This window comes from Camellia sinensis, chromosome 8, assembly GCF_055761805.1.
Source record: "Camellia sinensis isolate YWXY chromosome 8, ASM5576180v1, whole genome shotgun sequence".
NCBI lineage: Eukaryota > Viridiplantae > Streptophyta > Magnoliopsida > Ericales > Theaceae > Camellia > Camellia sinensis.
Window position 1 is genome coordinate 145,019,263 of NC_138968.1, and position 10,520 is coordinate 145,029,782.

At 30.3% G+C, this 10,520-nt stretch overlaps 1 protein-coding gene across 2 annotated transcripts; it reads right to left on the minus strand.

The window, feature by feature from the left end:
* Positions 1-1,994: 1,994 nt before the first annotated feature.
* On the minus strand, positions 1,995-7,754 carry LOC114301575 (NAD(P)-linked oxidoreductase superfamily protein). Of its 2 annotated transcripts, XR_014338366.1 has the most exons (11): positions 7,317-7,715; positions 5,814-5,905; positions 5,679-5,719; positions 5,386-5,550; positions 5,271-5,293; positions 5,078-5,149; positions 4,584-4,751; positions 3,076-3,158; positions 2,931-2,993; positions 2,683-2,780; positions 2,049-2,382 (listed from the first exon to the last, which is right to left on the minus strand). XR_014338366.1 is itself a non-coding variant. In XM_028246520.2 (10 exons), exons 1-10 carry the CDS (start codon positions 7,513-7,515, stop codon positions 2,197-2,199), a joined length of 1,092 nt encoding a protein of 363 aa, XP_028102321.1. In that variant the 5' UTR covers positions 7,516-7,754; the 3' UTR covers positions 1,995-2,196. The 2 variants fall into 2 exon arrangements, 1 of the variants encoding a protein (XP_028102321.1); XM_028246520.2 differs by lacking the exon at positions 2,683-2,780 and having other exon boundaries at positions 1,995-2,382; positions 7,317-7,754.
* Positions 7,755-10,520: the final 2,766 nt, after the last annotated feature.

Here is a 10,520-nt window from a genome sequence, read left to right on the forward strand (position 1 = left end):
AAAATGATACACTAATAGTCACGTCGTATAAAAATATTTTATTATATATAATTTAAATCACTAACATAAATAAATATTATAATGTATTTTTTATATTGTGTGATAGTTATAATGGCATTTTCTGTCTAATTTTGAATAGAAATTAATTTTAGGAGTAAATTGAAAAAAAATTGAAATATAAAGGGTCAAAGTGAGAAAAAATAAATTTTAAAAATCAAAGTGAAAAAATGATCAAATATAAAAGGGACAAAATGTAATTTGTCTGTGTACATTTTCATGTCTAGAATATATTGACCAGCCTTTCTAGTTTTTCTTTTGCTTCTTCTTCTTTTTTTTTTTTTGTGAACTAACTAGCCTTTCTAGTTTGATATCAATATTTTGAGCACACTAATGTCTTTATTTATTGAACATTTTTTAACGGAGTATTTGAGATTATAACTTTCTCATATTATTAATCCAGAAAGTGCAATTCATTATTTAAAATTAAATAATTATATACGAATAAAAAATTCATATAAATTTCAGTACATAATGATGTGGCTTGATTTAAACTTTACAATTTAAAACAAAACACTCATAAATATAGTTTTTATTCTCAAAATTAACATTTTCACATTGTTCATATGGTAGTTTTAAAGCGTGAGATTTGTAATTTTTGTGTTAATGTTTGGGTCGAAATGGTAGGAAGTGTCCTTCAGTAATCGGCCTAGAGCATTGCGTAGACGGGGGGAGCAATAAATTTTTTGAAGAAAAATTGAATTAAATAATAAAAATGTTAGAAATTTTAAAAAAATTATCAAATATTTGTGTAGATCCCACCCCATGTGAGACATTTGGTAAAAATTTTAATAAAATTTTGAAATTCTTAGCATTACTCATTAAATAAAGCGATAGACTTGCTTACTAGTAGTCAATAAAATAATGATTTAAAAAGGAGAATAACAACCCATGTTATGTTCCCTTTTTAGTCTCAGTTGATCTCGGTGTTCTTTATATGTTTATGTTTTTTGCATAGTTACTTATGTATGTTTTTCGCAGTTACTTTTGCCATCATAAAAAGATTTGAGTTAAAACTATCAAAAGTGGAATGATGATTAATTGGAGGAGATGTGAATATTTTCCACTTCACAATTTTAAAAAACGTTTTATAATTAGCTACATGTATTTTCTTTCTATTTTTCAATTTTTTAAATTTTGCACATGCATAACACGTGCGTTCTATATCTATTTCTATAGTGCATGTATAGCTTTTTTAAAATTTCTAAAGGCAAATTATAATGTGAGATCTAAATGTGTTGGTTCTGCAACACGTTTAGGTCATGTTTGATTCACAAGATTAATAATAAAGTATTAATAATCCTATTAAATTAGTGTGGTATTCACTATCCAATTAGATTAATATCCATTGGATTAATAATCTCACCCTTACCCCATTACTAATAATCCTACAAATTTGTTGAATTAATTATCCATTGGATTAATAATACTAAACCAAAATATTAAAATAAACATAGGATAATTGGGCTCACGAATTAATAATCCAAATCCCATGCTCTAATCCACCCAATCAAACATGCTCTTAGTACTTTTCTTTCATGAAATGAAAATTAAAATGGAGTGGAAGCAATAAATCCTTATGTGGCATTGCTGCCAATCCTTAAAAATTATATATCAAGATGATTTTTAATTATAAAAATGTGATCACAATCATTCTGTAGCTTTTAATCATGGAAAAATTATTCAGCAATATTTTTCAGAATAACTTTCAAAGAAGGTAGACATGTTTAAAGCAAACATGGACATATTTCCTGATTTACACACAAACTTTCAAAGAACACTTTCGCATCCATTTCAAAGAAGCTCTAAAGTTAAAAATAAGCTTTTTACTAAGCCAAAAATATGATCATCCTCACAATCTCTATCATCTTAATCAGTAAATGGTTTCTTGTGCATGTGTTTTGAGTTTTTAATCGAATATGCATAATATCAAATAGTAGAAGAGTATGAAAGCTTACAATTTTTCATTGCTATTAAGAATAATTTCACAATTTAGCAAACAAACAGAACCTATGCTTTTACAAATCATTAGAACTACAAACAAGCGAGTATTGTGGGCATATGTGGAAATTTAAGCGCTCAAGGGTATAGGTTATTGATATCGAAAATGCATTTGTGTACACATGCTTAGTGTGAATTTTACAATTTTTCTACAGGAAAACCAATAACAGGTTTTGTTTCTGATGCCAAAGAACGCAGCTCTTCAATCTCTTCATCGGTGAGTCTCCATGCCAGAGCACCAGCAAACTCTGCAGCCTGTTCACCATTTTTGGCCCCCGGAATTGGAATAACATTCTCTTGAGATATTAACCAATTAAGGACGACCTGTAGAGTAGAATCAATTTATTACAACATCTTCGCATAAAGAATCCAATGGCTCTCAATAAACAAAATTTTTTTAGTTTTTTAACATTATAGTGAGTTATTACATGAAGGTTGATTGCAAAATTAAAATGCTTGAGTTTTATAGTTGTACAATGACCTTAATTATAATATGAAGTATTTTTGGAGAGAATTTTGTGCACGTAACATAGGAAGAGGAACTAACAGAAGAACCAGTGCCAACTTGCAAACTATAGATCTGATAGAACTATTCGTAGTAATGTATTAGGGAAATTACTTGACCTAGGTTTATGACCATTGTCCATTTCTATCCGAAAATGATGTCCAAGGAGATGGAAAAGAGGACTCTTCGAAAAAGAAGAAGGTGACTAGGTTTATAACTGTTTCCATTCATATCAGAAAAAGTTAATCTCTACAGAAATAAACTTATTGGAAGCGTCCATATCGAATAAGGCAATAACTGGAACAGCCTTTCATATTTTCCAAGAAGAATCAGTAAATAACACAAACCGGTAAAGAACAGAGAGAACCTGTGTGGGAGTTTTCCCATAGTTCTGTCCTATCTCCTTGATTCTGTTTATCAAAGGTTGGAGCTGCGCAACACAAAATATACTCGAGTGAATGAGTTGGAAATATTGAAGTTTAATTGATTGTTATATATTCCCAGGACCATACCCTTGTCAGGAACTCAGGGGTGTAAATCCTCCCTCGAGGACCAGTGGGAGGATTTTCTGGTGTATACTTTCCTGTCAAAGCACCTGCATAAGTTGAAAGACACATGTTAGGCACATTTTGCTCTAATGTTTCCAAAAAATAAGGAATATAAATGTCCATAATAAGTATTTTTTTTATTTCCATTTAACATCAAGATATAAGCTTCTATCAAGTATTCATTTTCTTTCTGCACTATTAATTCTCAATTATATGACTTCACTTCTTATATGTTTGTAAAAAGTTTCTGCTTGGTTTCACTAGAAGATCAGATGTTTCAAACTGCAAACTTCTCTCTTCACCATTAGCGGGATGTTTCTCTCTATGTATTGCATATCTGAACCTCAAAGAGTGATCATTACAATGGGTGTTCCAACCCTTGCATTGAAGAAAGGATAGTTGTGTATTTCTTACTTGTGGACAAAATATAAACATAGTTGAGCCAAAAACATGCAACTGTATAAGCACAAATCTTGGGAAAGTTTATGAGTTCTTAGAGTGAGTCGGCATCAAAACTTACTTTCCTAATCTGATTCTAGGGTGTTAGGTATTGCAGGGATTTTTGCAAGGAAACTGATGTTAGTTGCCCTCACAGAGATTTTCAGGATGCACTTCTGTTTTGACTCAAATTACAGCCTGAAATTGTAGCGATGGAGTGTCATGAGCTGTTTATAAATATGAAACACGAAGTAATACAGTTACAACAACAATAACAAATAGTCACTAAAGACTAGGCTAGACCTCCTCATCAATTTTCTCCCCAAAAAGAGAAAAAAAAAAAGGTTTTTGATTTTCATTTCTAGTCTGACAAGGGTTTTAGGTTTTGAGTTCCACAATATGCCATCAGTCAAAGAAGAAAGAATTCAAAGTTTTTATGAAAGTTGTTTCACAGGTATAGTGTGTAAAGATTTCATAGGGATCCCGCAAGGATGAAGAACAGAGATGTCACACTGCAAGAAGTAGGCAAACAAGGTTTTGCTCCAAGGACTCAATAGCTTAGACACTGAAAAGCAGGGAAACCAAGTTTTATTTTCAAGACTCACTGTTTCAGAATCCAGAACAACGTTGCTGGTTATGCTTTATAGTCTTTGTAACAGTTACAGTTGTACATCTCATGTTTCTCATCTCATCTGCACTATATTTAAAGTGAGCACCTCAGGTAATCTTCACTTTTGCATTTTCCCTATGGTCACAACAAATAGTATGATCTCCTCTTTGGTATACGAAAGACTTTTCTGAACAATGTCACCATTAATTTCCAATGTGTGCATTTTATTTTCTGAATCATCTCATTATTTGGTTCAAGCTCACCGCTTGACTATAGTATCCAGAAAAAACATTAATATGCCCAAGCATATCCACAAATGCTGAATGGAATTTATTTTGTTGGCATATTGACTGATAACATTAGATATACTATGCAGGCATAGCTACATATACTAGGAAAGAATACAAAATGATTATTGTTTCACCTTGAGCAATAGGTGAATATGCAATCAAAGTGATCCCAAGTTCATCACAGGTTGCCTTCACACCATTCTCTTCTGGAAGCCTGTAGATTAGACTGTAATTGACTTGGTTTGAAGCCAGTGGGATGCCTCGTTTTTTAAGCTTTTCATATGCATCACGAAGACGGTTTTCTGAAATAAGGAAACATGTCTATTTATCAAAACAATATATGCTGCGGGATGAAAAATCTGGCATAATTGCCAGATTCACAAAAATGCCTTTTGCAAATAAATTTGAGTATCACCCCTTAAATAGTAAAAAAATTAAATAAAAAGAAGATAACGATGAAGCTGAAGAAGAAAGGATTCAGAGGCCTCTAGAGGCTCCAAAAACGACATAAAGGGCTTTCAATATGTATAAGGCAATCCCTAATTGATTATTAGGGTACCATGGCATATTTCAGTAAGTGTAACCTAGATAACCAAGAGCAACTGAAAATGACAACGTTACAATGTACCATTGTAGTTGGAAACCCCAATAGCCTTCACGAGACCCTGCTCCACTGCATCTCCAAGACCATCAATATATCCTGCAAGATGATTTTCCAATAAATTAAGCCTCTTTTGAACCTTAGCATGGTTGATATATATCCAATTTGAGTTACTACATCAACCCATTGCTGAACGAAACGACAGATATGAATGAACGACCTTCATTTCCCCATACTCCTGGCCTAGAATTTCACCACAACACATTAATTAATAATTGTTATGATAACAAAAATTCACAGAACAAATGCAGTTGAAAGGCTAATAAAGCACACACCAATGGAGTTGATAGAGGTCCACTGAAGAAAGCCCAAGACGACATAGTGAGTCCTTAAGGGCAGTAAGGACACTCTGACGGCCCAGCCTCCATGGCAATGCTGCAAATTTGGTTGCAACAGCAACCTCCACTTCAGGATTCCTTTCTTTTCTTTCCTTAATAAATCTATCAAAAGAGGTCATTTATGATTATAAGAATTACAAGCGTTAAAAGAAAACAAAAATGTCCATCTTTAGGAAGTATGTGGTAGTGGTACAATGAAATGCAAAGCATGAGGAACTTCTTAGAATTACCTTCCTAGTAGTGTTTCAGAATTTATTGCACCAAACGACATCTGAATCAATAAAAAATGTGGCTCTGATTGAGTCATTAACGTTTTCATTGCAAAATGCAGAAAGGAAACAGTGCAAATCAAATTCATTTCTCACCCTTGAGCCATAAACCTCGGCAGTATCGAAGAAGGTAATACCACAATCTACACTGGTATCAAAAGCAGCCTTAGCTGCCTTCATCCTCCTATCTACCCTCATCACAAAGAGGGAAAAAGTAAATAAAGCACAATTATCTACACTAAACTGAAAATAAACTGAGACATTGCTGTTGTTTAACTTAACAACATAAGAGCATCTCCAATCTGTCACCAAATCCTTCATCAAATTTAATTTTGACGAAAAAAGTGGAGAAAATGAGATCCAATCCTTTCATAAAACTTGTGTCAAAACAAGTTTTTCACCAAATAATTCACCAAAACAATTATGAATCAAATCTTTCACCAAATCTCCAACAACCAATTTTTCACTTTAAGTTTGATGAAATCGTTAAAAGATGAAGGATTGGAGATGGGGTTTTTTCACCTGAATTGAAGGAGGTTTTTGGGATAGCTTAGGTATTTTTAAAATATTTGATGAAAATTTTGATTGTCACCATTGAAGTGAGCTATATCAAATCAAGCTTTTTGTCTAAATTATTGAATAAATTTGATGAGCAAAAACGTGAAGGGTTGGAGATTCAAACCAACAGAAAACATTTCAAACCAGAGATCACAACCAAAAGTGAGGGGAAAAGAAAGGGGACTTGGTCCTAATAGGTGAATTTATTGTCTAATAGATCCTATGAGAATTAATGACATTTTTCATCAAACATTATTAAAAAAATCACTAATTGTTAATTTTCAACGACAGTTTGAAAAAAATTTCACAAAAAATGTCACTAATTATAAGTTTTAACAATAGTTTAAAAAAATTGTCACAAACAAATCACTAATTTTCAACTTCCAACTATAGTTTGAAAAATTCATCACAAAAAAAATTACTAATTATAAGTTTTAGCAACAATTTATAAAACAATGACAAAAAAAATTACTAATTATTAATTTTTAGCGATGTGTGCAAAAAATTGTCACAAAAAATTATTTTTAGCGACGATTTTAATAAGACTTATTTTTATTTTCACTCGATGGGAATTAAAGTCCAACTATTAGTACCTTTTGGTGGTGTACCCATAAAAATAAAAAAAATAAGAAAAAAAAGAGTTGGGGGGGGGGGGGGGGTGTTACACCTATAATTTCGCAGATACTTGAAAATCACCTATAATTTCGCAGATACTTCAAAATCAACAAATTAGTGGTTAATAATATAACAGAAAAGTTCATTGAGAATCACAATTGCACCAAAAAAGAGACAGAAAAACAAAAAACAAAATAAAATCCATCAATGCCAAATTGCCAATGTTGAATCTACTAACTTTGTATCTCTCAAAATGTTAAATACAAAGAAAGACCATTGGAAACTAAACCTTGGTATGAACATCATATTCTCAAAATGCCCAAAATTAAAGCAAATGCTACAAATAACAATATAAATGCTTTAATAAAAATGAAAAATTAGTGTTTGTTTGTTGTTTTTATTTTAATTATTGGTTCAGAAACTTACCATCCCACTCAAAATTGTTCCAGTAACTGGTGTCACCCCAAGACCAAGCTCCAATCCCAAGCCTCGACACTTTCAACTCAGAACCCCCCAGTTTCGCCTTCCCTTCTTCCGTTTCTGTTGAAACAGCGGCTCTGATTCTCTGAACTTTCCTGGGACTGAAAGTAGCAGCCAACAATGCACTGCTAACCTGGAGAGCCATTATTCAAGTAATGTCGATCAATTCAGGAAGCAAGCTGAAATGGGATTTTACGACTTAGACTGATGAATTTTCTCTCGATGATTTTCCCGGAATATTTATGGGAAAATGCATGGAAAATTAACAAGAAGGCGAAGAAGTGACATATACACAAGAAGGCGAAGAAGTGACATATACTTTATGATATGGTTCTCACACCTGGCTCATTTCCACGCCTTTGGGCCACACGATTTCCATGAAATAAAGATTATTTCAAATTGGGGTTGAGTTTATTTGGGGCTTTGGACTTGGTTGGCTCTTAAATTACCAATTTATTTATTTATAATAATTTAATTAAATAGAGTTTCATTTTATTAAATTTATTACGTGAAATTATATTTTTAATGTATTTGATTTTGGATGGACTTTTTTCTTTTCATAATATGTTAGTAGGACACGTGCTAGACACCAATTTAAAATAATATAACAAAATAAAAATAAATAAATCTCAACGTAAAAGAACGTCCACCTCTAATATAAAATGTAATTTTAGTTATTAATTTATTGTTTCGTGTTTGAATAACTGAGCACAATTAGATTTGAGGTGCAGCACATCTCCAAAACCACGTCGGTGTAATAAACTTCCCCTACAATTCTGCGCGTCTAAATAATTTCAAAAAGGGTAATGATACATCCCACTAAAAGTGGTGCTCTAAAGCACCACTAATGAGTTGGCAAGCACTTTAACCAAAAAAAAAAAAAAACACAAGACACAAGCAGTGGGTCCCGTCCACTGCCACATCACTAGTGGCTTTTAGAGCACCACTTTTAGTGGTCTCAAGCATTATTGTTTCAAAAAATAATGTGGTGGATGATTGTGATTAAAATATGAGTTTAGTTTACTTAGGGCAAAAATAATAGAAAATAAATTAATCATTTTGATTTCAATTTTTAGAATTTACTTTTCAAAAAAATTTATATTTTACTTTTTTGCTTTTCATATTTTTTTTTGCTAAATTTTTTAATATTTTAAGTAATTTTTTTTTAATTTGTAAACACATTTAACATAAATACGCTTAAAAAGTATAATATTTGTGAAAAAAATATTTAAAAAATTCACTAAATACTAAAAATATAAATAAAAAAAAATATTTCAATACATTTTCATATTTTTGTGTATACTATTTAAATACATGTAAGTAAGGTGCATCTAACAAAGTAAAAAAATTACTTGAAATTTTAAAAATATTCACTAAAAACATAAAAATACGAAATATGAAATACGAAAAATAAAAAACTCAATTTTCAGAAAATTAAATTTACAAAACTGAAACCAACCACACTAAATGGGAATGAAAAAAATAAAAATAAAAATAAATTATAGTGTGTCCCCCTTTAAATTTAAGAATGTTTTCACTTTTTTTTTTTTTTAGTGACTAGGTGTTCAGATCAATTTATATGCACCTCAACTAATTTCGGGACTTAAACAAAGTGCCCCCTCTAAGTGGATCAGGCAAATCTCAGGCTCCACGTGAATCGGACAAATATCAGACAGAGCTCGCAGGTGTGATCCCAAATAACGAATTGCTCTTAATAAAAGTTAAATCTGAAACTTAAAAGGGAACACACTCCTATATTTCCAATGAGTGGTTTTCTTTCTTCACTTTGATTGAGTTTTTTTTTTTTTTTTTTTCAAATTATAAATATTTTATGTACTTTATTATTTTCACATTTAATTTAATTTAATTTATTTATTATATTTAAAGTAGGGCCGTGTATAATTTGAATTATTAATCAGTTCTGCTCAGCCTAATTCAATAACCAATTTGCTCGGTTTAATTTGTTATATATATAAATAAGTCTAAGTTAATTTTTAAATTTATTAAATAAACGAGTCGAACTCAAGTTATAACACGATAGAGTTATTTATTATTTATTTAAATAATATAAAATATTTTATATTTATATACACTATCTTAAAATTGTTAATAAGAAATAGGAGTAATAGGAGTAAACTTATTATAAATATTTCACCTTAAATTAAAATATTATTGAAAACGAATTTATTTACAATAATATATTATTATATTATTCTTATTATTTTTTGCGTATAAATTTTATGTAAGAATACAAAAATTTCTATAAATAATTATATACAACCCAATGATCAATGAAAATAAAATCACAAATTTATCAAAATTTTCTCCATAAAAATTAAAGGGGAATTTATTGATAAGTCTCATACATAAAGTTCAAAATCTATATAGTCTCAAAATAAAATACTTGCACTAATTAGTCTTATATATTTTTAATTGTTACAAAAAAAATTTTCTTTTTTTTTTTTTAAATGTTAAAACGCTCCTACATCCCACCACCGTCGGATTTCCATCAGACAATCATCAGAAACTCACCAGAATATTTAACTTAACCAAGAAGTCGCTGGAATATCATCGAAAATTTGCCGGAGTGTCGCCAGAATGTTTTGAACGTCACCGAAAGTCATCAGAATGTCTAGAATATTCACTGGACATCAAGAACATCGCCAAAGATTAACTGGAATGGTTAGAATTTTGTCGAAAAAAAAGAAAAATAAACTGAGAAATTAAAGTAAAAAAAAATAGAAAAATGTGCTAAATATTAATAAACTGAAAGAAGAAGAAAAAAATTAGAGAACAACAAATAACAACAATGAAAAAAAAATATGTTATTTTTAATTTTTGTAGGGTTTAAGCAAATAATTTTTAATATTGATCAATTTTAAAAGTAAGTTTTGAAACTGTAAAATGTTACACTTTCAAAGTATGATTCTATTAAGTATTTATTCTTATTAATCAAACTGAAAAACATGTTATCAAACTGTAAAATTTACAGTTCTAAAAAAAGTTATAAAACTGTAAAATTTTATAGTTCTAAATAATGATTCAATTCAGTACCAAAAAAATTGAAATGGTAAAATTTTACAATTTTCATCACATGTAATTAAAATTCAAAAGTAACTTGTTCATAACTTGAAAATTTTCTTCATTATA